Raw genomic sequence first — 27,827 nt, forward strand, 5'->3', positions numbered from 1 at the left:
CCGCTGGAGCCGCCCGGCCCGGAGCAGGATCGCTTTTTCCGGTGAGGAGGGTCGGGGTGGGGGAGGGGGCGCGGACGCGCGGAGGGGGCATTGAGGGCGAGAGGGTGCCCCCCCAGGTCCGCCGCGGAGGGCGGGAGCACACCTGAGGGGACCTCAGAGGCCGGGGCGAGGGGGAGGGGCGGGGCGGGGCTCCCCCACCCCGGCGTCTCCGGTGGGTTTCCCCAGACGCCCCCAGGTGCGCATTTCGGGGGGTGGAACTCAGAGGCCGCCGTCGCACTGGCTCCTAATCTCGTCGAGGGGAGGCCCTCCCGCGCGGGTCTCTCTCGCAGCCCCAGTCCGAGCCCCGCCTTCTGACCGCCCCCCAGTCTGTTCCCCTGCCCGAGAGCACGTGGGGAAGGGGATCGCGGGAAGAGGAGGCGTCGCTTCTCCCAAGAATGGCCGCAGAACTGGGGCACCGTGGGGAGCGTGGCGGGGCCTGGGTTAGTCCGAAGGCGGGGAGGAGAGGAAGCCGGGGCTTCGGGGGATGGGGATGGGAGGGGTCACTCACCTCTCCCTCGGCGAGTGGGGGAGCCGGGCCTCAGCCCCCGGCTCTGGGCGGCTTAGACGGCCGCAGCCAAGAGGGAGGTCCCCAGGCCCCAGGACAGTCTCCCTCCAGTTTGTCATAATTGCTTTTCACCCGATCGCTTTTTTCTCTCCCCACCGCCACCCCGGTCACAAAGAGCCTTAATCTCGGAGAAGACTGCGGGGGAGGGGGGGACGTGTTGGGGGTCATTTTCCGGCGGGGGTGTAGGGGGAGGTGCGCGGAGGGTGGTCTGGAGCCACAGCTGATAACTGGCAAGATCAATGGGATTTTAAACTCAGGGGCAACGCCCAGCAATTACCTGAGGACAAAGGGTTGGAGCCCCCAGGTGTGGAGGACTGGGCTGGGGGGAGGGGGTGCTGGGAAGGAAGTGTGTTGGGGAGGGGCAATTCTTACAATCCCTCTGATTTCCGAAGGAATTTGAGACATCCTTTAAAACTCTAGACTGCCTCCCCCTAGCCAGGCTCTCAGGCCCGCCCCCACCTTCCCTGGCTTGGGTTAGAGACAGCTTCAAAGGTGGACGGGGCCCTTTGTCTGGCCTCTGCTTTCTTCCCTGCCTTTCTGGGCCCCTCCCTCCCTTTCTGTGACCTCCCCAGCACAGACAGGCCTCTGGGGGCCAGCTCCAGAAAGCCCTCACTGTTTCCTTTCTTGCTTTTTGAGGTGAGACCTGGCCTAGAGGGACAAATTGGGGAACAGTGAGGGAGGAAAGCAGCTTGGAGGCTTATGCCATCTGAGAGTGCCCGTGCCCCACCCCAAGTCCAAGCCTGGCAAGTCTCAGGCCTGCTTGTGGCCTTGGGTCCCTGGCTTACCGCGCCATTTAGTGCCTCTGCAGACGCCGGCTCTTCCCCCACCCCAGGGTGCCTCTTCATGCTCTGGGGAAGTCTGTTCATCTCATTCCCTCTGAGCTGGTGATTTCAAAGATGCCAACAGGGAGAGGTTGGAAGAATGGATCTCTAATCAAGGGACCTAGGAGGGGTGTAAAGTATATGAATGTGTGGTAGTAAGGAGGCTTCCTGTGGGCCTCAGACAGCCCCGGAGCTGGCTACAGCACCCTGGTTGCTTCTGTGTGCCCCAAGAAGGCAAGTATGCGGGTGGGATGGGGTGGTGAGGGGGGGAGAAACAGCAGGGGAAGACTGAGGGCAAGATGAACCTGCCCGTCTCGGGAAGGATGTGACAACATGGAGGGAGGTGGCAGCAGTGTGCCTCAGATCCTGTGCCTGTTTAGGATTACCAAGAACTCCAGCTAAGAATAGCCTCCATATTGATCTCGCTTCCCTGTCCTGCCCTCCAAACAGCCAGATGAGGCAGGGGGGAGCCAGAGCAGGAAGTCAGAGGGGGAATCCACTCTGTTTAGTCATTGCAAGCTGGCTTCTACTTAGGTCGTTCCGTTCAGCCCTGGCCCTGGGACTCCAATGGTGGTGACTTTCTAGTCACCAAGCTAGAAAGCTTGCCTCAGACCTCGGTGTCCTCAGCCTCACAGCCCCAGCCACCGCCCCCCCTTTTTGAAGCTCTTTCCTCCCTCAGCCTGCCGCAGGCTGTCCTTTCTTCATTCTCTCTGTCTCTCCCTGCTCGGACCTTCTCTTTCCTGCCTCTTCTTCATAGAAACGTTCCCTAAGATCTCTGCCATTCTCCTCTCTCCTGTTCTTCACGCTGTCTCTCTGAGCGACCCAGTCTCAGCTCTCGCCCCCTTGCATATGACTGCTTTCTCTTCCAAACTCTGGAACACCCCTGCAGACCTCACTGGATGTCTCAGTCACTGCAAAGCTTTCTAAATGGCCTCTCTGCCTCCTAACTCCACCACCCACCCCTACTCCAGGACGTGAGTTTGTTGCCTTACCCTACCATAAACCACAGTTCTGTCCATGTCACACGATCACTAGCAAACTTAGCATGGTTTTCAAGGCTCCTGCAAAATCCTAACTGAAGGCTCATCCAGCCCCAGCCCTACAACACTTCAAGGACACAGGCAAAACTGCAACCCTTGCCATTCAGCAAGCACGCGTGTCCATCTTTGTTCATCAGGTTCCCGCTGCACTAGCGTGCCCTCCTCCAGAAAGCTTGCATGTCCAGACCACAGCCACCTTGCTTGCCCATGGACATTCCCACTATGGTGGGGGGGAGTGGCAGTTGCTACTGCACTGGTCTTCCAGCTGCACAGCCCTTGCCCTTGCCCTCTGGCACATATCACAGCTGGTCCAGACTGTCCTTATTTAGGCTTGTGTCATGGATCTGCTAGATAGCAAGGACCTCAGATGTGGAAATAGTCCGTCTCCGCACCTCCCGCCCCCCAGTATCCAGCACAGTACATTACACAGAGTAAGGATTTATCGAGGGAATAAACCATAAGAAGGCCCTGCAAGACCTGGGAGGCCCAGCACCCTGCAGTCCCTCATGGTGGAGGCAGGATGAGAAGCCGCAATCCGGCCTTTGCCTTCCATCCTTAGGTGGACCTGGGCAGGGAGGGTCCTAAGCAGTTAATCCAAATATTTATCTGTTCCTTACAATGTACAAGCACTGTGCTAGCCCTCCAGTTAATTAAAAAGATGGACACTATATTGCATCATCCCCTGTCAAGCTCTCAAGATTTGTGACATTTAACTGGGGGGATAAACCCGTGAAAAGACAGTTCTTTCGTGGGACTTTTGGAACGCTCTCTCTTACACCTAAGATAGCAAAGCAGCGTTTGGTACATCCCCAAAGAGTGAAGGAGGAGATAAGAGCTGTGGGAAATAAGGATGCTTATCTGCACTGCAAGCACGCACTGCTTGCTCACCTGGAGCCCCTCACTTAGGGGATAAGATTATTCCCATGTCATGTATGGGTGAGCTCGAAACACAGACGTTAAATCACCCATAGTCACAGCCGGTGAGCCCTACAATCTAGATTCTGCCCTGTCTTCAACACCCCTAGTGGGATTTCTCCACTCCCCGTCCATGCACGGTGGGTTCTTGGGTGGAGAGTGCATGGGGTGGGACAGTTGGAAGGGCTGGGGTTTGCATGATCTTTAAGAACAAGCAGGATTTCAGCCAGCGGAGAAGACACGCAAAGGGAAAACACTGATTGTGAAAACAGCATGAGAAGAAAGCCCTTGAAGCAGGGAATCGTGTGGTGTGCTCAGGGGACGGTGAGCAGGTGATTGGTTTGGCCAGCACCGAGTTTGCACAGAGCCGCGGCAGGAAGTGACTGGGTCACATTTTGGAGTTTGGTCTTCATGCTTTGACAGGGAGGAGATAGTGAGGGCCCTGAGAAGGGGGATAAGCAGATGCAATTGTGAGTTCGGGTTTGGGGCAGAGGCTGGTCTGGTGGCAGCATGCAGGGAGGGAGGCGAGGCTCTGGGTCTAGGGGAACATGGTTTCCAGACTCTAATGAGAAAGGGTCCCTTGTAGACTCTCATCCTTCCTTTTATTCCTCTGGCACTGTTCCTCATCACCTTTCCCTCCTCCTTAGGTGCCCAGGTGCCCTAGTCAGCCTCTCCAGCAGTTAATGTTTAGACAGCATAAGCACAGGGGGGCATCCCTGGTGCTCCCCCTCCCTGGCAGGTTCATGCACGGGGCGGGGCAAGGGGCACTGGAGTGAGACAGAGAGAAAGGACAGAGAGCCTATTGCACAGGCCCTGGGGAGGGGGCAGGCGGCAGGGCCGGAGTTCAGTCAGGGCACCAGTGACCTTGCTGGGAAAAGGAGAAGTAGAGAACTAGATGTACTGGGCCTGGGACCGCCTGTCTGGGAGCCCCTTTTGTGGACACAAGCACCCATCCTCAAGGCCTCAAGGTACTCCTGAGCTTAAAGGTACGCTAGTGCTGTCACCAGCCTTCTGGGTCTGGCCAAGCAGTGCCAAGGAAGCCCACCTGGTATTCAGTGTTGCCTGCTTCTGGGGGAGATTTTTGCCCCCCCTCTCATCCCAGCTTAATGGGGAGGCAGGCAAGCAGTGCGGGGAGGATCGGTCAGCTGGCCTTGGGGCGCCTGGGGCCTTCCCAGGAGGACGAGCAGGAGGCAGAGCAAGTCTCTCTGTGGGATGAGGCCAGAGGTGAGGTGGAGGTGGAGCCCGGAAGGCTAGGGAAGGGTCTCCTGTCCTGACCGTGCCCTCTGGACCCCCACCCCCACCCCAGCACTGCACGTACCAGGATCACTCTCAGCAAGAAATGACCTTGACAGCTACCATGCCTCAGGTCGACAGAGGGAGCCCTAACTCTGCAGTCCCCTTGGTTCCAGGGCTGGCCGACACAAAACTGCTCTGGCCCCAGGAGGACCTATGGGTGGAGGGACATTCCTATGGAGCTGGGGGCAGTGGGAATGGGCCTCGTGGCAGTGGAAGAGCACTGTCCCAGGTCTGACTTTCCTGTAGGTCCAGGGGAATGAGAGGGTTGGGGAATAGGACAAGGCAGTCAGGGAAAGCAGAGGTCAGATGGGGTCAGGTTTCTGGGCCCAAAGCCACGTGACTGTCTCAGCCTTGCCCAGTGCCTCTCCCTCTGGCTGGAAGCCACCCTCTGACCCTTCAATATAGGTGATCCCTCCCTTGTACCTATCACTCTTTCCCAGCTCCACGCTGAGCTTTCTGGAATGGGGGACGCTGCCCAGGTCTGCCTCCTTCTCCAAGGCAGGCCTGCTCTCGGGCCCTGAATTAGGGTTCTCCAGAGGCCACCCCACAAGCCAATCCCAGACCCTTGTGGAAGGGGGGAGGGGAGAGTGGTGGGGCTGGGTGGGATCCCTGGCTCCTGAAGCTCCCCCACCCACCCCAGCAGAGAGGCCAACCTCAGGCCTCCCCCCTCCATCACTGAAGAACAAGCAGTAGGAGCCACAGCCACCTCCTCCCCCCTCCCCGCCGCCTCTACGGCTGGGCTGAGCCCGCAGGTTGTCTTGGCAACGGGAGGCGGAGAGGAGATGCGCGGAGGGATGGAGGTGTATGTCACCGAGGAAGCTGCCGAGCTCCTGCCCCACGCCCCAGGCCCCTGAAGGTACTGAGAACCCTCCCTGCTCCTCCCCCCATCCTTCCCCTCCTTCCCCTTGACCCCCCCATTCCACGTGCTTGTTTCCCTGAGGTGAACGCTCCCCTCCTCCCTGGCCCAGAGTGTTACCCTTTCCTCATGAGCCACCTCGCTCCAGGCCCCTGTCCACAGCTTCCTTCCCGCAGCAGCTCCCTCCAGCCTTACCTCTGGGGACCCTTGCACAGGAAGACAAACCTGCTGGGGTGGGGTCTGGTGAAGGGGTGAGTGGGAGCAGGAGAGGACCCAGGTGGAGGGAAAGTCAACGGCCCTGAAGGCTGAGGCGTAGAAGCCCTGGCACTGGGTCTTCCGGAAGGGTGGAGGGAGGCAGTGCAGCCTGGGGTGGGGCCAGGGCAGTGAGGGTGGGGTGGAGAGAGAAAGCAGAGAGGCCCCGCAGGCCAGGCTGGTTACCCAGAAAAGCCTGGTTCCTTTCTGCCAAGGATGTGGCCCCTTCTGTGGCATCAAAGGTACACCCTTCCCATCACCTCCTGGCCTTTTCTTCTGGTTAGACGGATCCTGTGCTCCCTCCCCCACCGCTGGCTTTCTCACACCTTCCCCCAGGGCCCTCTCCCCCACCCTCACGAAGCAGCTAAGCCTGGACTTCATCTACTCTTCCTCAGCCACTCAGCTGCCTGCCTTCATGTCTCCCTTCTTTCTAGAGCCCATCCTTCAGAATTCATTCTCCTCCGTCTTCCACTAACCCAGATACATACCTCCCTTCCTGTCCCTACCTGTCCCCTCCTGTCCTCTTCTCTTAAGAGGAAAACGTCCCAGGGTACATTCTCACTTGTCCCCCTCAAGACCCTTCCCTGTGATTTTCCATTCAGGTATCCCAGAGCCCCCTCCCCAGTTTCTAGATTTCCCCAACCTGACAGCTGATACATCAGCTGACCGGCTGTGGGCAGTGGTTACCCGGGCAACGGCAAGAGTTGCCTAGGTAGGCAGGTCTTTCAGGAGGAGGTGGAGAGGAGGCCAGGCCCGGCCGGGCCAGGGCCAGGGTCAGCTGGCTGGGCTCCCTCCCCTGCCTTCCTCTGGGGGTCAGCAGTGAACTGGGCTCTGCTCCAAACCCACAGCAGACCAAAGGCCAGTGACAGGGTCCCGGAGTGGTGGAGGTCTTCCCAGAGACAGGGAAAGCACATCCCTGGAACTCTGTGCTGGGACCTGGGCACCACCTGGCAGGAAATTCCCTTTTGATGAAATTGCCCTGGCAAGAAACAGGGCTCCTCTCACTCCCACCACCACTGCTGTGCTATGTTGCATTTCCTGGGGCGGGGGTTCAGGTTATCGAAGGGCTAACCCAGTCTCTTTTGCTGAAGACCTGCTTTTCCTAATCTTCCCATCAGTCCTCCCCAAGAGAGGGTTAATCCTTGGGTGATCAATTCTGGCATCTGTGCCCACACCCCTAACCCTCAGCACCCATCCCCTTTATCACCCTAGAGGCCCCTGTAGCTGCTGTTAGGTGCTGGGTAAGAGATACAGGTGCTTGGAGAAACAAGATGTTGTCACCCCAGGGTTATTAGTAGAGCCCTGTCCCACCCCGGACTTAAAGTCTTGCTTGTTTTTGAGGAGGCTCGAGGGGCTGTGTGTATGTGTGAGTGTGAGTGTTGCAAGGTTGGGGTCTGGGGAAGGGAAAAAGGCCAGCGGCTGGCCCAGCCTGCTTCCGATTCTGCTTCGTCATGATGCCGGCTTAATGCTTCCCTTGTTTAAAATGGATTGAGCTACAGCGAGCGAGGTGGAAGAGCAGACACATACAAACACACCCTGGGCTGGCCACACACGCTATCAGCTGGAGGTGGGGAGGGTGCGGGTGCGGGGGAGCCAGTGGCCCACGCCTGCCAGACTCAGACTCAGACTCCCCAGCTCAGCTCGGAGGATCCAAGCTCTAGGCTTGTGGAGGAGCGGGGTGGGAGCAAGGGAGGTAGGGGCCCAGAAGGATAGGCCTCCTCCTTCTGCAGCTCCCCACCACCACACCCCAGCCAGCTTTTTTCCTGTTATTTGTGCTCGGGGGAAAGCACAGCTGGGTTCCTGGAGGAGATGCCTGCTACCTAGGCTCAGAGGAAAAGCAGCAGCCTGGGACCTGGGCCTGCACCTGTCCCTGCCCAGCCTTGGGGCTCAGTGCCTGGGCCACACTGTCTGGGAACAGGTAGGTGGCAGGGTCTCCCATTCTCTTCCCCTCTGTGGACACTTTGGGCCACAGCACCAGCCTAGGAAAGAGGCGCTAGGTGGTGGAAGGGAGCCCCTGAGGAGGGTCAGCTGTGGCCGGTTGTTCAGTGGGAGATAGGGCCCTATGGCCAGATGCTGGGACTAGCGATTTAAGGAAGAGGGCCTGGGGCGTTCCATGCTGTCACCCCCGGACCCCCCTCGCCTAGTTGTGTGGGCCGGAAGTCCAGGTGATGGGATGGGGCCCAGGGTGGGCAGAGGAGCTGTTCCCTTTGCTGAATGACAAGAAAGGAAGAGAAAGGGATGGCCAGCCTCCCTGCCACCACACCACAGATATTCCGGAGGGGGAGCAGTTCACTCAGAGGCCTGAATACTGTTGATGTGGGGCGTGCTCCTGGGGAAAGGGCTCTGGGGAGTCCCCCTTCTAGCCCTTGGCTGGCGAGGCTGGGTGAGGGCCAAGTGCAGAATGAGGTTGGATGGTAGGGTGTGGCCACAGGCCTGACCCCAGCTCTTTCCTAGTGCTGGCTGTTGATGTGCTTGAAGGGGCTGGGGGCTGAGCAGACACAGAGGCCCCCAGGATCCAGAGGCACCCCTGCTAATTCTGCCCTGCCTCAGCCCAACAGTTGGCCTCCCCTTTCCTGGGGAGATGCACTTGGTGTTTCCCTCCCAGGGGGCTGTGTCGCCAGGGTGTCAGAGTTGGTGAAGCAGGGGCAGGTCTAGGAGATGGAGGCAGTTGTGCTTTGGGAATGGTGGCATGGGCAGCCCCAGGGGACTGGTAAAGGTGGGGGTCTGTGTGTGTTGCTGAACATGTGCACAGCTCGGAGAGGGGGTGTCAGCACGTGGTGTGAGTGGCTGTGAAGGGGAGGATCGGTGGGTGCAAGTGGGTGTCAGTGGCACCGTGTGTCAGTTGTGGGGGCCTCTCTGGGAGAGTGGGTGTGTGATCTTGCAAGCAGGTGCATGCGTCCTGCCACTCTGTTTCAGCGTGGGCTCTCTTGCCTGTGCCCACGTGTGAGTCTCGCCTCAGCACTGCCAGCCTCTCCATGGCCATGTGTGGAACACCTGGGGCAGGCTGTCCGCCTGGGGGTGCGGGCTGCAGGAATTCCTCTTTTGGAGCTCCTGTGTGTATAAAGACAGGAACAGGGATGGCCCATAACTCAGAAAGCTGAATTTGGGATGCAAGACCCTTGTGTTTCCCCCGGCCCTATGGCTTGTACAAGTGACAGACAATCCACCCACAGGATCCACTATAAACAGAGGCCAGAGCTGGGACATGCCGAGGACCAAGCAAGCCCGAGGGGCTGGGAAGACACAGAAAGAGGGGCTCCTCAGAGGGGGGATATGTAGAGAGGACCCAGAAACCTGAGAGAAACCAGATGAATAGAGGCATATTCGTGTGGGGTAGGAGAGAGGAAGGGGGTGCCTGGGCCCAGTCCCGATGCCATCAGGAGTGGGGGTGGGGGTGGGAGGGACAGGGGCCTTGAGCAGTTGGGTTCTCAGACCAGGACCCACCTGTTCCTGCCTGGTGCTTCCCGGACAGAGTGTGAGGGTGCTGTAGAGTTGGCATTAGAGGAACCCCAACCCTAGTCCCAGCGGATGGAGCAGGGCTTTAAAATGGGGGGGAGGGGAGTGAAGGAGAAAATGAGAGAAGAGGAGAGAGTGTGGGCTTCGCCAGTCTTAGAAAAGGCACAGGCCTCAGGCTTGGCGGGGAGTGAGGGATGCTCTGATGAGCCACCGGCAGGAGCAGGGAGCCCTCTCCTGCTCATGGGACTAAGTCCTTTTGGGGGGAGTGTGAGTGCCCCTCCCCAGAGAGCCCACCCTCAGAGCAGGTGTGGGCCTCCCTGCTCCCAGCGGTGTGCACCCGCCCCGCCCTTCCCCTTCCCGCACTGGGGTGCTGTTTTGGGAACTGGTGACCTAGCTGGATCCTGCCTTTATTTCTGGCATTGAGTTGTTGCCACAGTAACTGCGGGGGTGGGGCCCGGAGCAGGAGAGGGTGAAAGGGAAACAAACGGAGGGAGGAAGAAAGTAAAGAAAAAGGGAAAGGAAAGCAGAAAGAGCCAGGCGGGAGCAAGGACCTCAGTCACCCTGTGAACGCAACTGGAGGAAAAGGGGAGGGCACGGTTCCTGCCCACGCTGACCTCAGCCCACTTGGACAGCTGGCCTCGTTTCATAACTCGTTTACTGCCGGCACCTCGGCTTGACCCTGCCTGGGGGCACAGAGAGCAAGGCCCCCAGCCTCCCGCTCATTGTCCACAGGCTGGGCCAGTGAGCAGGACTCTGGGTGGCTCCCTGGTATGAGATTAACACATGGGATCCCAAGTTCAGATTAAGTGGGATCGCTGGGGACCCACTGAAAAGAGTATTCATTTACTTAGTAGGCCTGGGTAGGAATTCTAGCCTGGCTCCTATTCGGGTGGCTTTTGGCAGGTTAACCTCTCGGCCAAGGTTTCCTCATCTCTAGATGGGGAAGGCACTGGTCTGTGTGAATGCAGAAAGGGATGGCTGGCTTAGGGAAGGAGCAGAGGCTGGGCCAGAGGACCCAGGCTGTGGGTCTGCCGGGTGCGCCTTCATTTCTACTAGCCCCGAGAGCCACAGGCAGGTCAGCCCCTACCTGGAGGAGAGCCAGCCTGTTGGGTGGGTGTGTCTTATCACCCTATCTGGGAGCTGAGAGGCTCTGGTTGTCCTGGAGATGCGGGTGGGCAGTGTGAGGTAGGGCTGGCTGGTGGCTCAGATAAGGCAGGCAGCACAGCCCTGGGGAGGGTGGGGTGGCCAGGGAAGGGTGAGGAGCCCGCCGGCACCGGATCAGAGCTAGGGCAGCTGAGATGGCCCTTCCGCCACCTGGGCCTGTCTTCCTCCAGGTTCTTTCCCTTCCTTCCATCCTGTCCTGCCTTCCTGCTGCAGCCTGCCCTTGTGGCCTCATCCAGGAGAGGCTGCTGGGACCTATGCGTGCGCATGGGCAGGAGGCGTGCTTGGCTAGAGGGTTGGGGCTGGAGGAGGCTGAGCGAGAGGGGGTGTGGACTTGGAAGAAAGTAGCTTTGGGGGAGGGGGCTGTGTGTGGGTGGAATAAGCAGTTGTCTTTATGGTGTGATTTTACAGAAGCCAAGAAAATTCTCTCCTCCCTCCCTCTCTCTCTCTCTCTCTCTCTCTCTCTCTCTCTCTCTCTCTCTCTCTCTCACACACACACACACACACACACACACACACACACACACACAATCCTCCACTCCAAAGCATTTCCTCCCCTGGCTTAAAATTTCACCAGTAATACCTTGCACCATAAGACTAGCCCAAATTAAAAAGTAATGTTCACGGAAGGGCAAAATACTAACCAGTTACCAGCGTGCTTTTTAACATACCGGTGGGCACTGGTGTGAGGGTCCTGAAGGAATGTGGCTCAGGGAGGAGACCCAGAGGCTGAGGGGTGAGACTCAGCACCAGGGATGGGCATGGGGTATAGACAGCCATGGGTAAGGAGGGGTCGGGGATAGAGCAGGGACATCGTTATTTGGAACCCCGTTTCTGAATGGCATGCCTGTAAGACAGTGCGCATGTGTGAGGGTGGGTCTCAGCATGACCACGCACACCTGTGATGCAGCTCGTCTTGGACCCCTCGCCTCCCTCCTTCCTGGGGCAGTTACCACTGATAGACAGTTATTGCCCTACTGTGTGTCCCCTCAAAAGGTTGTTCAATGGGAGGGTGCCAGGGCCACCCAGGTGCAGCCTCAGCCTCCAGGAGATGGGAAGCTCTCTGTCTTCCCCAACCTGCTCATCCACCCACACTCCCCACTGTGACCCTTGCAAACCTTCTCTGCTCTCTTTAACCTCTGTCTAACCTGCCCATGAGATCCACATAGGACCTTGTCTCTCGCTTTTAACCCTAGCCTGGCTCCTATTCCGGTGGCCTTTGGCAAGTTAATCTCTCAGCCAAGGTTTCCTCATCTCTAGATAGGGAAGCCTCCAAATTGGGATTGGCCACTCTAAAGGCCCCCTGTATGTGGTTATCTTGCTTCTTACCCTGTCCTCTCCTTTCAGGGAAGCAAGCATTTCCTTTCCAAAGCTGGCCTTCCACCTGGGCCTGGACCAGTCCCTCCACCCTTCTGGAACCTGGCTACTACAGCTGCCCTCTCTTCCTCTCTATCCTTTCCTCTGCCTGCAAACATGGTCAAGGCTCCCCTTTCCTTAAAAACCTTCAGCCAGCCCTAGCTGGTCGCTCAGTGTTTAGAATGTCAGCCCACAGACTGAAGGGTCCCGGCTTCAATTCTTGCCAAGGGCACATACCTTGGTTGCAGGCTGGATCCCCGGCCCCGGTCTGGGTGTGTGGGGAGGCAACCAATCAATGTGTCTCTCTCACATCTCTCTCCCTTCCACTCTCTCTGAAAAAACAATGGGGGGAAAACCCCAACACTTTCAGTCAATCTTGCCTCCTCTAAAGTTACTCTTCTTAGCCCTGTTCCATCCTTCCGTCACACTTCATGGGAGCACCCCCCCCCCACCCACACACACTCACCCCGTGGGTCCAGGCCAGGCCTGCCCTCCTTGTGATCCCTAACAAGGAGGCCTCACTGTCCCTCTGAAGATGCTCTCAGAGGCCACCAGGCTTGACACCCACATGGGCAAGCTCACTCCTTTCTGCACTCTAGACTTCTCTGAGTGATGGCCTCCAGGCTTCCTGACATTCTTTCTCAGCCCCTCCTCCCCTCCCCCACTCCCATCCTTTCTCTTAATATTTATTGCACACTTACTATGTATCAGGCCCTTTTCTGGGGGGAAAAAAAGCATCAGTGGACATAGTCCCTGCCCTTCTAGGAGCTGGCCATCTGATTTTCCTCCTCCCTTTCATGCTGTCTCTGGCTCTTTCTTCTATTCCCCTGGGTGTTTTTTTACCTTCTTTCTCCCTTGGCAACCTCATGTGCAGAATACAACCTCTAGCTCACATGACTCCCAAATCTCTATTTCTAGCCTGCTCCTCCCTCAATCTCTTGTTCTTCGTGGACATTCCCACCTGTTCTATTGCACCCACCTCAGCCTCAACCTGGCAAAAGTGAACTCATTGTCCCCTACTCCTGTCTCTTGGGCTTGCAAACTGCCTCTCCCCTGGGGCTCTCCAGATCAATTTCTTTTTTCCATATTCTGCCTCTAGGAGTTCTCCCATTTGCCCCTTTCTATCTTCGGCCCCATGCCCAAGTCTAGACCTTCACAACCCCCCGCCTAAACTGCAACCACAGCTTCCTGGCTAGTCTCTCTGGACTGCCTCTTTCTGTCCACTTCATCTCCCAGGCTGCAGTCAGATTCATTTTCTCAAAGCACTGCTTGGATCTGTCACGTCTTTGTTTCAAACAAGTTTCTAAGCATTCCATGGCCCCTGTTGCCCACAGAATACAATCTAAAACCCACTAGTCTGGGTTTAAAGGCCTCCACAATCTTGCCCCCAACCCTTGGCCCATACATATCTCCACCTCATGAGCTCTGCGATTCAGCCATACGTGATGCTCCGCAGACAGACCCGGTGCTTCCCCATGTTCCCACTTTCACTCATGCTGTTTTCTCTTTCAAGAATCCCTTTTTCACTTTTTGCATGACTTCAGATTGGGCATCCTTCACGGCCCACTTCACTTACCTCCTCCTGTAAGAAACCTTTTTTATTTTCCCCTAGTGACACCCCAGCAGGAGTGATCCTCTCTCATAGCCCCTTACACTATCTTATCTGGCACATATAATTTTCTGTTTGCATGGGAGTTATCTATATGCATGCCTCATTTCTGGAGAGGCAGCTAGCTCCTTTGACTCATCTTTGTGTTCTCTAGAAAACATCACAGGAGTGCTGCTCTGCGGTCATTGTAGAATAGGTGCTAAGAGAGTACTTGGTGAATGGATGGATAAAACAATACATGACTGGGCGAGTGGGTGGATGGATGTGTAGACGGGTGGATGGATGGGTGGATGGATGGGCTGATGGATGGATAGGCGGATGGATGGATGGATAAGTGGATGGATGGATAGATGAGTAGATGGGTGGGTGGGTGGATGGACAGATGGGTGGATGGTGGGTGGTGGGTAGATGGATGGACTGATGGATGAATAAGTGTATACCTCTAGGGCTAAGCCAAGTGTATAGCTAGTTTGACAATGGCTGTTAACAAAGTAAAGATTAGAGAGGAGTGAGAGGGAGTGAAGATTAGAGAGGAGTGAATATGTACGAGAGCTTATTCTGGTACTTGGACACCTAGTTAAAAACATTACAGACTGAGTGCTAAGGCAGGAAAGGATGAAGCTGTGGTATGGAGTCTTCCCATGGGCACTGAATACCTGTTGTGATGTGATGGCCAGAGTCTGTCTTGGAGAAGCGTTGGCTCTAGAATTCCAAAAAGACTTGAGAAATGTGGCGGGTACTAGTCCATACTCACGATGCACCTGACACAGTACTAGGTGGGCACTCTGAATCACGCCAATGCCTAAGATATAGTCATTTTCAGCTCCCCGACTCTGGACAAGTTTTTAACCTCTCTGAGCCCTAGTTTCCTCATGTGCCAAATGTGTCTACCTTATAGGGATGTTGGGGGGATGAAACAAAATAGTCTTTGTAAAGTGTCTATCAAAGTACCTAGCACGAGCATGCAAAACATGATAGCTATTATTGTTGTTGTTTTGCTCTCCATAAATTAGCAGCCATCCTAGTTAGCAAAAAACAAAAAAGCAATGCATATTCCCATGTCAGGCAACATATAATCAAGGACTAAGTTGTACCGCTCTCTTTTAAAGCCCCACTGGAATCAGAGACAGGTGAGGACTACAATTGAAAGGAAGGCCTCCCGGGGAGGAGGGGAGGAGGAGGGTTTAGGACTGACCCCAAAGGATAGGTGGGATCTGGAAGACAAGGAGGCGGGTAGAGGAGAGTGAGAGGGCGTGCTCGAAAGCAGGGAAGTGGGAGTGACGGCTGTCTGTGCAGCAGCGGGTGGTTTTAGCGGTGGAGTGACAGTGAGCCAAAGAATGACCTGATACAAAGTAATAGGTGATAAGATGGGGAGCACCCAAATGACCTCAGTCTTTCATGACCCTCTGTCGCAAAGAATGGCTACAGAAAAACCACCGAAGTGCATTAGTCCTTGTGGAGATAGAAATAATAATAGCTAACACTCTCCATAGAATTTATAATGCTTTGAGCATTTCGCATATTATAATTTATCTGGTACTCAGAGCAACCTTATGGCGCTATCCTCCATTTTACAGATGAGAAATGTGAGGCACAGAGAAGGTAAGTAACTTGTCCAAGTCACGCAGCTTCTGAGTAGCAGAGTCTTGTACCCACCCCCAGGGTCTCTAGGGTCCAGAGTCCATGCTCTTAACCACTATGTTATTCCGCCTCTTCCCTGAACCTCTGTAGCCATCAGTTCTCTTCACTCTATGGTTTATTGCCAGCAGATGGAAAGACAGTCCCACTGCCACCATCACACTGGAAATTCACTGAATGGTTATTATTATAAGTCCATTGTTGGGGGGGGAGGGGAGCATTGCTAAGGGAGTCACTGAGAAAGGAGAAGATAGTCTGTGGCTGCAGGGAACTCATAATCTACTGCAGCAGACAGGACCTAACTCCCTAGGAACAAAGGGAGAGCAGTGCCCACCAGGATGCCTTCCTGCAGGGAAGTAGCACTTCAGAGGGCAGCCTCAACACAGGCCTCTGAGAAGGCCCTGTGTGGGCAGCTGGGATGGGGCCTTGGCCCAAAAGGGTGCTTTACTCTGCAAGTGAGTTTGACTGTTGCACATAGACAGGTGCACCGGGATGTGGGCTCCCTCCACCCTCCTCTCCCTTCTACACAGGGTTTGGAACCAGGAGCAGAACCTGGGTCAGAGGGGCGGCCCCCAGCCAATGGCCTGACCGCTTCACCCCAAGTTGGCTTCATACCCTGTCCTCTCCTCCCTGTGTGTCCACTGCATAGGCATTACTACGACCCTGTGTGTTCACCCTCCCCGGGGTATAAGAGCTGGGTGGGCAGCAGGTGGAGGGGGCGTGGGACAAGGCGCCAGCCCAGAGCCAAGGGAAGGGGCACGGCAGAGGCGGAGAGGAGTGGGAACCTGGGCCTGAAACCGGCCTGCAGCCCCAGGGCAGGGCAGGTGTGACGAAGCAAGGATGTAGGGCTGCACCAGGATGGCTGACCCCTGCCGTCATTTCCCTTCTAGCCAGAGAACAATGGCTCAGAAACCAGCGCGGCCCTCGGCTTTCCCGCCTCCCGGCCCCAGCGCGCTGGCTGCCCGGGCTGAGCGAATGGAAAGCCAGAGCGCGCAGCGCAGCCCTTCCGCCCCGCGCGCCCCGGCCCAGGCCCCGCGCGGAGGCTGCCGAGCGCCAGCCCAGAGCCGCCCGGAGCCCGGCCGAGAGCCCGGCTGGCACGCTCTCCCTCCCCTTCCAGGCCCTGCCCGCGGCCAGCAGCCTGGAGAGTCACCGAGGGATGAAGACGCCACAGCCCAGTGCGACGCCCTTTCTGCCCTCGCGGCCCCAAGCGCACGGCGCCCAGGAGCCGGGCCGAGCTTGACGCCCTCGCGAGATCCCCTCGAGCGCAGGGATCTGTTAGTGACCGGACCGGCCATCTCCCTGCCGCATGGAACGGCTGCAGAAGGTATGCGGGGCTGCACCCAAACCTGGGCAGTGCGGGCGTGGGGCTGGGGTGGGTGCGGCCAGGCTTCCAGCCGAGGGTCAGGTCGGGGTCGATGGTGCCACCTGGTGGTTGCCCGCAGCGCCGCACCCTGGGGTCCCGGAGGCCTAGGAAGCCCTCTCTGCCCAGGCCCACCCGTTGGAGCGCCCTTCCCGCGGCCCTCGCCCACACGCACATTCCCACGCCCGCCTTCTCACTCTCCCCAGCAACCACTTACCTCCCCCGGGAGCGTCAGCTCCTCCCGAGACTCCAGTGTTCCCGGTTCTCCCTCCAGCATTGTGGTGAGTACCTCTTGGCCACCAGCACCCTCAGGCTGGGAGGAGGGAAGGGCAGGGACACACTCCACGCTGGTCCGCTTCACTGAGCCTCCCTGATGGTGGCTCTGCCAGGGCTGGTGGGCAGAGCAAACCCCCAGATCCAGAAAAGATTCCCCCACCGTCCTTCTCCTGTCTGGTCCTCTCTTGTACCCAGAGTGGTAGGCGAAGGGCTACGTTTTTCAAGGCGCCTCTCTAAACCCTTAAAATTAAATAGTGGAATTATTAACTTACAGGAGCTGACATCTAACAACACTGTCTCCATTTTCTTCCCAATAAATTGCAAGTCTGCTTGTAAGGCCAGGATCCCAGGTGAGCCTTTGAGCATGTCTGTTCCATTGGCACCATTTCCCTTCAGGCCAAGATGGACAATCAGGTGCTGGGCTACAAGGACTTGGCTGCCATCCCCAAGGACAAGGCCATCCTGGATATCGAGCGGCCTGACCTCATGATCTATGAGCCGCACTTCACCTATTCTCTCCTGGAACACGTCGAGCTGCCCAGAAGCCGGGAGGTGAGCGGAGAGAAGGCTCCTCTTGGACAGGACTTAGGGGAAGGTCTCCCACAGGCCACACTGGGTGGGTGGCAGAATCCCTGTCCTGCTTTCTTTCCTGGAGGCCAGACTCCAAAACAAGAAAGGGAACTGTGCACCGGAATCAACTGGTAATAACCGAGTGTTTGTGGAGAGCAGGCAGAGATGGGCTGGAGGTCTCCATGAAAGAGCAGGAGAGGCTGTGTCTGAATGGCAGCGACACCAAGGGGTCAGGTAGGAGGAGGGTGGGAGTGGGCAGGAAGATAGCAGATTTGTGGAAAGTGCCCAGGAACACTGAACTCAGAGGCTGAAAGTCCTAGCTGAGTGGCCTGTGTGACAGTGTGGTCTGTTTCCCCTGCTGTAATAGAGGTGCTACCTCTGCCCATCCATCTCTACCAGGCAGGCAAATGCATGCGAGATAAAGCACACATGCCAGGTGCTTTGTAAATGGTATTTGGCAAAGGGTAGTGTCATAGTTGAGCAGCGAGATGGGGCCAGGCTGGAGGGAGACTTATATACCCGGCCAGGAGCCCGGACTCCACCCTCAACGCTTGTGGGTCTGGCCCTGAGGACAGTGCCACAGCCATCCTCAGTGGGCCTTCAGGGCACAAGCACACTGCTCTAGGGTCTGTGGCTTCCTGGTGCATCCTAGGGACAGACTTAGGACTCTGCCCAGGAAAGTAGGAGGAGGGAGAAAGATGGAGGGCCATTGCTGGGAACCGGGAAGGTTGGTAGAGCAGAGACGGCCCGGACACTGGCCAGGCAGGGTGCAGAGTTGGGTGGGGGGTGAAGTAGCCCCTCTGGGGCTCTAGGGATGAGGATTTAATCCTACCCAGTGGCTCTGACCAGCTCCTCTCCTCCGCAGCGCTCACTGTCACCCAAATCCACATCCCCCCCACCATCCCCAGAGGTGAGTGTTGCCCAACCCTCCCCCTCCCACAGGCATCCAGACAGGGCTCTGCAGGGCCCAGGGGATAACAGAATCATTGGCCCTCATCCTGTCACCAGCCAGTTCTATCCATTTATCTGTCTAGCTTGGGGGCTGCTAGGGTGGGAGGACAGAGATGGTGGAGTAAGGTGAGGCTGCGTCTACATGGGTTAGAGCGGGTGGGGTGGGCGACCTGGGAGCTGCAGTGAACCTCACTTCTGCTCTGCAGGTGTGGGCAGAGAGCCGGTCCCCTGGAACATTCTCTCAGGCTTCAGCCCCAAGAACCACTGGGACCCCGCGCACCAGCCTGCCCCACTTCCACCATCCTGGTAGGTTTCACTGTCAGCCTGGTCGCATCCTTTCCCTAGGACCTCTTTTCCTCAGGCATCCAAGCTCCTTGCCCTCAGTCCCCCACTATCTGGGGTATACGTTCCCCACAGAACTGGCCAGGACCCCCTGATGCCAGGACCCCAGGTAAACCTCCCAAAGATGATAGACACCCTGTCTTGTCTTCCATCCTACGCAAACAGAAGTGCAAAACGTCCCAACCCCTAAGGGACAGTTCCAGGAACTCTGGTTCTGTCTTGGCTCTTGACAGGAGCCCATGAATTTTCCTACTATCTCCCATTCTACTTGTCTCCATTCTTGTCTCTGGCCCAGCCTCCCCCTCCATCAACACATCCTTCACTTTTAAAAATATACATATGTTTATTGATTTTTAGAGAGAGAGGAAGGGAGAGGGATAGAGAGAGAGAAACATCCATGAGCGAGAAGCATCATTGATCCGCTCCTTCCTGCACGCCCCCTACTGGGGATGGAGCCCACAGCCTGGGCATGTGCCCTGACTGGGAATCGAACTGTGACCACTTGGTTCCTGGGGCAGTGCTCAACCACTGAGACACACCTGGCCGGGCCCCTTCTCATCTGCTTTTGCTCCCTACAGAGACCACCCGCCCAGATTTCAACATCTATAAGAAGCCACCCATCTACAAGCAGAGAGGTGAAGTTCCCCTACTGACCTGATCCACGTGCTGGGAGGCTGTGCCAAGGGGTGGGAGGGGGTGGGAGAATAAGTGTCCATATCAGCACATGACCGGTCCCTGTGCTCTTCCTGGTGCGTTGTTTTGACACCCACCACCTCAAAGATGTGAAGGAGGGTAGAGGTGAGGGGCTAGGGGTGTGCACAGGCTGACCCTGACCTCCACCTGCAGAGTCCATGGGAGGCAGCCCTCAGAGCAAGCACCAGATTGAGGACCTCATCATTGAGTCATCTAAGTTCCCTGCGGCCCAGCCCCCTGACCCCAACCAGCCAGCCAAGATTGAGACCGACTACTGGCCATGTCCCCCGTCACTGGCTGTTGTGGGTAAGAAAAACTGCTGGAGAGGGGAAGGGAGGCCAGGACACTGCCTCATAGCTCCCTATTGATGTCCCATGAGCCCCCTCCCCCCCCCACTCCCACTGTGTGTCCTCTGGTGAACCCTGTGGGCTCTTTGCTCACCCACTCCTATAGCTTTTGGTGTCAGTGTCCTATTTGTTAGTCATTCATCACTTTCCATTTATTTGACCACTCAACAGACATTTGTCACAGTTCTACTGCACCCCAGTCTCTGTGGTAGGAACTCTGGGAAAGAGAAAGAGAAATGAAACAAGGTCTTGGTTGGTCCCCAATGAATTTAAGTCATGTGACTGTGTGTTGCCTATTCAGTCTCACTGCAAGGCAATTGTTACTTTTATTTTTTAAAAATAATTTGTAGTGCTCACTTTAAGGTGCAGCCCAGTGCAGTGCACACAGCCCGCACCTGATAAATACCTGTTGAGCAAATGGTTGGTTGACGCGCTTGCTTTTGCCTGTGTTTCCCAGAAACAGAATGGAGGAAGCGGAAAGCATCTCGGAGAGGGGCAGAGGAGGAGGAGGAGGAGGAAGATGATGACTCTGGGGAGGAGATGAAGGCTCTCAGGGAGCGACAGAGAGAGGAACTCAGTAAGGTAGCATCTTGCTACCCCCACCCCCTCCCTGTGTCTTCTTAGGGACAGAAGCTCTGGTTCCATAGCTGTGTTCTAAATGGCTCACGCCTGAAGAGCATCCTGGTCAGAGCATGCAAGGAATTCCCCTTCTTCCCAGGATTTCAGTGCTAGGACACCAGGACTTCATGCTGCTTTTGGGGAAACACTGGTCATATTAGGGTCAAAAGCACAGAAAGAGGTGGTCCCATCAGTGCCAGGCTTCAGCAGGCTGAGCAGTTCTTGGAAAGAGAAGGGGGAGAGCAGGCTGCTGGTCTCCAGGGGATGAGAGAGGGTATTGGGAGTCATGCAAAGTCCACTGACAATGACATGGGCTTGTGCTCCCGGCATTGTGACCTGGGATAGGAGGCCACCAGGGTAGAGTTATACGGAACTGCTCTTAGTCCTTGCTCTTGAGGGTGGCCAGACCCAGTGTGGCAGTGTATCAGTCCAGAATGACAGGCTTCACGGGTCCCTGGCCCAGCCCCGCCACTAGGGAAGTCTGTCCCCACTCTGCCTGCAACATGCCCAACCTTGAACCTTTTGGAGATGAGAAACAAGTATCAGAGTCTTGGATTCATCTCCCTTTGTCCTTCCCCAGGTTACTTCCAACTTGGGAAAGATGATCTTGAAAGAAGAGATGGAAAAGTCATTGCCTATCCGGAGGAAAACCCGCTCCCTGCCTGACAGGACACCCTTTCATACCTGTGAGTGCCACCAAGGGGGCTCGAATGGCCTGGCCAGACCCTGAGGCCAGAACTGAATAGTCTGTTGAGTTTGTCATACTCCCAGCACTGTTTCTACTACGGTATAAGAAACATAGAAAATTCGGTCTCTGGCCCAAGCGCTCACGCTGTCCTTAGGGCAAGAATTCCAGTCATAGAACAAGACTGGATGATAAAAGATAGGATCAGCTAAAGCAGACTTAGCTAATTTTGTTTAATTGAATAAACATTTATTTAGTGTCTACCATGTGCTAAGCACTGGGGATTATAAAGAGTTAAAAAGATATAGTCCTGTCCTTCAGTAGCTTCCAATCATTGGGAAAATTGACATGGAAACTGGAGTTTTGGTGCAGTATTAGGATGATATGTGCAGTGTGTCTGGTGACAGCCTGTGGTCAGAGGGTCAGGGGTTGCCCACTGAGTCTTAAAGAATGAGACAAATTGAGTTGGGGAGGAGGGCATCGCAGACACTGGGGACCATGGGAACAAAGGCCAGGAACAGGAAACCTCCTGGCTAGTGGAGAGGGTTTCCAGGAGCCTGGAATCAGAGCCCAGAATGAGCCATGCGGTGGCAGGATTGAAACCAGAGAGATGGGGTAGCCAGCGCTTTGGATACCATGCCTTGAATCACCGGAGTCTAGCCTGGACTTCCTTAAAGCGTGGCAGCCAGAGAGGAGAGGGGAGATCTGAGAACCCAGAACTGGGAGTTACGAGGCCTCTAAAAGCCTAGCCTGGGAAACCACAGAGCCTCACTTCCACTGCATTCTGTTGGTCAGAGCAGCCGAGACTCAGGAGAGAGATTCCATTTCTTAAGGACAGGAAGGCACTGGGAGATAGTGCTGTGGGCCATCTTTGGAGACAGCCTGCCACACTTTCCAGCAGTCTGGGTAAGGGCTAAAATACACAGGTCCAGAGAAGAGGGAATAAGTTTGAGAAATATATAGGAGATTGAATCAACTGGACTCTGGCTGACTGTATGGGGGAGGTGACAGAGAGATGAGTTGGGGTTTTGTCTTGGGTGCTGGGTGATGAAAAATCTAGAACTGAGATCATGAAAGAGGCAGGTTTGGGGGAAATGATGAGATTGGTTTGGAACATGTTGGGTTTGAAGTGTGAGTTTGAGCCTAGAGCTTGAGGGGCACGTCAGGCCTCATGTAGAGTCTTCAGCTTTTAGGTAGTAGTAAGGCCGTAAGAAAAATACAATGTGCAGAGAAAGGGGAGAGGGCAGGGCTGTACCCTGGAGAGCACGCAAGTTAACATACAGTTGAGGGTTCCGAGGAGGAGGAGGCTATGGAGGGAGCCAGGCTCAGGATGTGGAGCTAGCCTTGAGAGGCCCCACCTTCTCTCTGAGGGTTGGGGACTTCATCTGGGAGCAGGCCACATTAGAAGTGGAGGTTGTCTGCTGAGCAAAAAAGGGTGAGGCTTGCTGAGATTTGGGAAGGTTTGGAATAGCTGCTTCAAGGCAGTGATGATAATCTGCATGGTGTAGGCTTCACGTCCACAGCCTGCAGGTGAGAGGGGGCCATGGGCTGGTCCAGGCAGAGTTTTTTGAGGCAGGTGCTGTGGGATGTGGGGCCAGGTGAGCTGCTGAGTAGTGGTGAAAACAGTTTTGCACCCAATCACAGAATGAAGGACAGGGAATGTGGGGGATCAGGACACTGGAGGTCCCCATGAGACTGACGAGCAGATGTGCTGCGAAGGAGGCTGAAGGAAGCTGTAAATAAAGAAGGGCATTATGGCCACAAAGTGGGACACCGGACTTCAAATGCCAGGGTGAAGCAGTTGTGGAGGGCAAGTCCCAGGGGGTAACCATTGAAGGGGTTTCCTGCTGTGCAGTGGAGGTGAAGGCCCTGGGGTGGGGGATTCAAGGAACCCTAAGGTGAGTATGTAGCTGGGACATCCACAGGGTCACCAAAAGACCAGGATGATATTTCAGGATGGGTGGGAAGAGTTGCAAGAGGCCTTTTTAGAGAATGTGGAATAGTTAAGGCCTGAAGAATGAGAGAGATGCTCTGGGGATTAAATTCAGTTCTGTGTTCCACTAGAATTTGCTTTTAGTCAAAATTAGCTCTGTAACTTCCATTTGTCCTTCCAAAGTTGAATAGCCAAATGTCTCCGTCATCATCATTTTGGCACCCCTGAACTTGTATGTGACCAAAGATCATAGGAGTGCATGGGCTACAGTCACAGCTAATCAACCTTAATGATTTCAGAATTATGGATAGGCATGTCATTCTGACTTAATGGTAACATTCAAACATAAATAATGGTGATTGCAAAAGCAGATGATTTTCTACACAAAAATAAGTATTAAGTAGCTTTAAAAGTTAAGTATTAAGGAAAAAAACAAGGTCCCCCAAACACATTTTGTTCTCACCAATTAAACTTCCAAGTAACAGATTTTATAAGAATGTCTTAAGAAGACAGTTCCTTATAGAGTCTGTTAAGGTTAAACATTTAAACAAAAAGTCTGGTCAAAACAATTGGTATAGAAGGCCAACAATTTCTAATAATTGGAGATGAAGGAGTTTGAGATCTGCCCAAACTAAGAATCTTAGGTACAAAGGTTTCCTAGAAAAACTTATTACTGAAAACCAATTTTCTTGAATAATAATCTGCAGTGCTTGAGAGTTTAGTGATATTAAATGTGCAAGTTGAAGGTGACATCTGATCATATGGGTGCAATCCCGCAGCTGACACTGCTGAAAAAAGTATTGTTTCTGTATTATAATATCAAATGTTTGAAATTTGGTTACTAAGTTCACTAATAATAAAATTGTAGTAATTTGAGTATTTTCACAAGATGCCAGATTTTTTCACTTCAGAGGGTCATTTTACAATGGTGAGCCTCATCATCTGACTATCACTCACTAACTATGGATTCAAACACTCAGGCATTTGACCCAAATGAGCTTTGGTGCACTTCTGTTAGAGAGAGAGGGAAGGCATTGGAGATAGTTCAGAGGCGCCAGCACTATGTCACTGGCTGAAGGTAATAGGCAGGAGCTGGAAGCCAACAGAGGCTCACCAGGTTCCCCCCAAGTCTACCCTTCACTGCCCTGCCCCTGGTGGGGGAGGCCAGAGAGGGAGCCCTCTCAGAAATGACTGTCAGGCCAGAAGGACTGAACAGGCCTCTCACTCCCTTCTAGCCTTGCACGCTGGAACATCTAAGTCATCTTCTCTCCCGGCCTACGGCAGGACCACCCTGAGCCGGGTAAGGTCCCAAACCAGAGGTCACAGTGTGCATGTGGGGTCCTCTGAAGAGCTGAGCTACCTGGGGAAGAGGGAAGACACTGAAGGTGAAGGGGACTGATGAGGACTCCAGCTTCCTTCTGATCCCTTTATGTCCTTTCTAGCTACAGTCCACAGACTTCAGCCCATCAGGGAGTGAGACTGGAAGCCCAGGTAAGAGGCAGGGTGAGGCAAGCTAAGAAAAGGCCCTTGGGGCAGCTGTGTCTATGACGTGGGCAGGGCTGTGTGGCTGGAGGTCTGGGAAGCTAAGCTGGCAGGTCTGGAGGCTTCCTGACCTCAGGGCCACCTCTGAACATGACTCTTCTCTCCCGCAGGCCTGCAGGTGAGTGCCCTCTGAAGGGGAACACGTGGAGCACCAGAGGCCATGGATAGGCAACTGGCAGTGTTGGGGGAGGGGGTGCTGGGCCACAGAGTTGCCTGGTGAGCACACAGAAGCCCAGGGTAAGGCTGGGGAGGTCTCCCTGCCCCACTCTGGCTCACTGCGGCTTTGGTCTCCCCAGAATGGAGAGGGCCAGAGGGGGAGGATGGACCGGGGGAACTCCCTGCCCTGTGTGCTGGAGCAGAAGGTGAGGGGCAGCGGCAGAGCCAGAGGGCGGTGGGCAAGGGGACAGAGCACCTACAATGGGGTGGGCCAGCCTGGGGAGAAGCCAGGAAAGTGAATGCGCTAAGGGGTCCTCCTGGAGTTGCTGATGGGGGAAGCTGGGGGAGCTGGATGGCAACATGGCATGAACCCCGTGGCCCCTGCAGGTTGACAAGGGGGCCTGGGGGGGTTGAGGGGTTACAGCGATAGGGAATGCTACGAGCCTAAGACTGCCCCCTCCCCTGCCCCCCAGATCTATCCCTATGAAATGCTGGTGGTGACCAATAAGGGGCGAACCAAGTTGCCTCCAGGTGTGGACCGGATGAGGCTTGAGGTATGCAGGGAAGATGCCCTGGGTGGGTGCCGGGGCTCCCGGTAGGGCAGCCTCCCCCACCTGGTGGGGAAGACCTGTGGCCCCTTGGTCACTCAGCTCAGCCCCACCCTCCTCTCTCTAATCGGCCTTGGTGTGTCCCCTGCAGAGGCATCTGTCAGCCGAGGACTTCTCCAGGGTATTTGCCATGTCTCCCGAAGAGTTTAGCAAGCTGGCTCTGTGGAAGCGGAATGAACTCAAGAAGAAGGCTTCTCTCTTCTGACCACCCCCCCACACCGTGACCCTCACCCCTGCTGCTCACTGGAGTGGGTCACTAGACCCAAACGCATCATCTCTTGGGGGAGCAGGGAGGTGGGCAGAGGTGGGATTGGCTCCATTCGCTAGGTCAATGCGAGCCCAGGCCTCCTCTCAGTGCTGGGCTGTGGGACACGGACGCTCTTCCCATAATGAGCCGGGGCCTCTCCTCATCCCTGGTCCTCGCTGCACAGGGCAAACCCAGGCTGGACCCCAGCACACACAGAGTTAATGTCTGCACCCTCTCCCTGCCCCCATCCCATGAAGAGAGGTCCCCAGAAGAGAGTGAGGAGCCATGAACATGGCACTTGGTGGTCAGGCCTGTTAATGTTTTGACCAGTGGGTGGGTAGAACACTCAGCCTGGCGGGAGGTGGTTAAGGTGGGAAGCAGCAGGCAGACAGGGACAACAGCTCCAGGACCCTGTGTCTGCCCAGGACCCCTCCTTGCCTCACCTTGGACAGCTTCCCTTGCACCTGGGCCTCTGGCCTCTCTGACTCCAGCAAACTCAAGGTTGAGCTCAGCCTCTAGCAGGGAGGCTGCCCTGCCCTCCAGCTTACTCTCGTCTCTCCTTGCAAATCCTATGCTTTGAAGCTTCATGCTCAGCCCTGTGGCTTCCCTAGAAGCCTTGGCTTCGAGTGGAGATGTTGCCTATACCGAACCCCAGCCCCCCATCCAGGCAAAGTGAGCTAGAATCCTACCTTCCAACACCCAGATCCTAGGCAGAACCAAGCCTTCAGGCTCCCTCGGATGGGATCAAGAGGCCAGGCGACCAGGTCCCACCCATACCCATGCATTCCCCCACCATGCTCTCTAAAGAATGTAACTTATTGGGGCACCCCCAGCTGCTTTCCTCACCCAACTCTCTGCCCTACCTAATCACATTCCCAGCTTTTCGTCTCTACAAATACATATGTGTACATAATTATATATATATTTTTTGCCCAGGTCTGGGTTTTGTTCCTGCCCAGACCCTGGCATCCCTTTCCATTGTGTGTGTGTGTGAGATGATGCTGGGGGAGGGGAACTCTGCTTGGCATTAAAAGGTTGCATTGGGTCCCCAAATCTGCTTGTTGTCTATGAGCCACCAGGTCCAGGTTAGAGGGATGGGTGATGCCTGGCTGAGGGAAGTCATGGGAGTGAAGGTTCAACTGGAGGCCCTTGGGGTGGAAGAGGTAGAGCAATGACACACACATTGCCCTTCCCCGCCCGGAGCCATGAAAGCAGGGGCTGGTCCAGCAGGCTCCCATCTTCCACCTCTCCTCCAGGGGGGCTATGTGATGGCGAATGGCGTGTGGAAGGGGCAGAAACATACTCCATAGCCTGATAGGAGAGCCAGCGAGGAGGAAAGGCTGCTCCATCTTCCACCGAGGCCCTAAGTGTTCCCCTCACAGGCAAGCTCACCAATAGCAGACATGACTGCAGGAGGCCAAACACACAGCAAAGGTCAACAGGGTATGAGTAGGCGGTGAGTTGACTATCAAGGATCAGGCAAAGGACACTAAGGAATGGAGACATGATGGATGAACTCTAGCAGGAGCAAGGGTCAAGTGGAGGCCGAGGGAGAAGGGTACAGTCAATTGGTCTTGGTTGAGTTGGCAAGACATTCCCGGGGGAAACAGACAGGGAACTGGGTGTCAAAGTGGGTGGAGGAGTGAAGATTTGATTGGAAGATCAGAGGGAGGACTTTGATGTGGAAACCCGTGGGTTGAGGGGCCGGCCTCACCTGGCTGGAACAGCCCCAGTGCGGGAGCGTGAAGAGGTGTGCGTTTGGCCAGAAGGATCAGGTGAGTTGGAGGTTCCAAGTGTGAACCTAGGACTGGAGCTGGGACCTGAATCCAGTCTCCCACCCCAGGGCGAGTTTCTAGCCCCTTGGGCTGAAATGAAAGCAAAGTGGATAATCACTCAGATGTGAACGATGATTTTAAGTTGCCGGAGTTGTTACATCTACAACATTGTGTTATCCTCTCAACAGAGCTGTGAGGGCAACAGCACAAATGGTTTTAATCCATTTAGTTGAGAATATTGTGAAACAGAGACATTTTATCTGAAGCCTGAAGCTACATACAACTAATGCGTAGAGAATGGAGACAAACATCTGAGTTTTTTGATTGCTGACCCAGGACGTTCCCAGTATAGACAGCTGTTTCTCAGGGGGCAGCGGAGAGGGCAGACTAGGAAGCGCATTGAGAGGAATGGTCTCCACACACGTACTTCTATGAGGCATCAGGGAACATGTGGAGGGCTTACCTGTTCTGGCAGAGGGATAGAGTGGGGGGGAAGCCAGCACCCACCATGTGCACCCAGCTCCCAGACTGTTGAGCAACAAAGCAAGCTGAGGCAGTATTTAATCACAGTTCACTGGAAAATGCTGTGGTGGGGCTAACTGGACAGTATGTCCTAAAGGATTTTAAGTTCCTGAGATTCAGAGCAACTCGTGCAGCTCTGTCCCTAAAACAAAAGCATAGGGAGAGTCTCTCAGTGCCTCCTCCCAAAATACACATGTA

At 55.4% G+C, this 27,827-nt stretch overlaps 1 protein-coding gene and 1 long non-coding RNA gene across 2 annotated transcripts in view; one reads left to right on the top strand and one right to left on the bottom strand.

Moving 5' to 3' along the window:
- On the top strand, nucleotides 1–26,370 carry DMTN (dematin actin binding protein). The gene is made up of 15 exons (XM_087816845.1): nucleotides 1–41; nucleotides 16,122–16,328; nucleotides 17,037–17,192; nucleotides 18,076–18,120; nucleotides 18,368–18,467; nucleotides 19,082–19,138; nucleotides 19,350–19,502; nucleotides 20,001–20,125; nucleotides 20,742–20,847; nucleotides 24,015–24,079; nucleotides 24,222–24,270; nucleotides 24,432–24,439; nucleotides 24,618–24,683; nucleotides 24,951–25,031; nucleotides 25,177–26,370. Exons 2-15 carry the CDS (start codon nucleotides 16,311–16,313, stop codon nucleotides 25,288–25,290), a joined length of 1,143 nt encoding a protein of 380 aa, XP_087672971.1. The 5' UTR covers nucleotides 1–41; nucleotides 16,122–16,310; the 3' UTR covers nucleotides 25,291–26,370.
- LOC107543549 (uncharacterized) overlaps nucleotides 18,890–27,827 on the bottom strand; it is a 10,593-nt gene continuing 1,655 nt past the window's right edge. Inside the window, exons 2-3 of the long non-coding RNA XR_015714415.1 lie at nucleotides 27,047–27,197; nucleotides 18,890–22,579 (exon numbers count right to left, since the gene is read on the bottom strand). This is a non-coding gene — a long non-coding RNA (uncharacterized LOC107543549). The remainder of the gene's footprint in view (nucleotides 22,580–27,046; nucleotides 27,198–27,827) is intronic.

This window comes from Miniopterus natalensis, chromosome 4 (assembly GCF_054644295.1).
Source record: "Miniopterus natalensis isolate mMinNat1 chromosome 4, mMinNat1.hap1, whole genome shotgun sequence".
NCBI classification, from domain to species: Eukaryota; Metazoa; Chordata; class Mammalia; order Chiroptera; family Miniopteridae; genus Miniopterus; species Miniopterus natalensis.

Coding starts and splice junctions, on each gene's coding strand:
- DMTN (XM_087816845.1), top strand. Junction 19,503..20,000: donor CCCGTCACTGGCTGTTGTGG/GTAAGAAAAACT, acceptor TGTGTTTCCCAG/AAACAGAATGGAGGAAGCGG. Junction 25,032..25,176: donor TGGACCGGATGAGGCTTGAG/GTATGCAGGGAA, acceptor TGTCCCCTGCAG/AGGCATCTGTCAGCCGAGGA.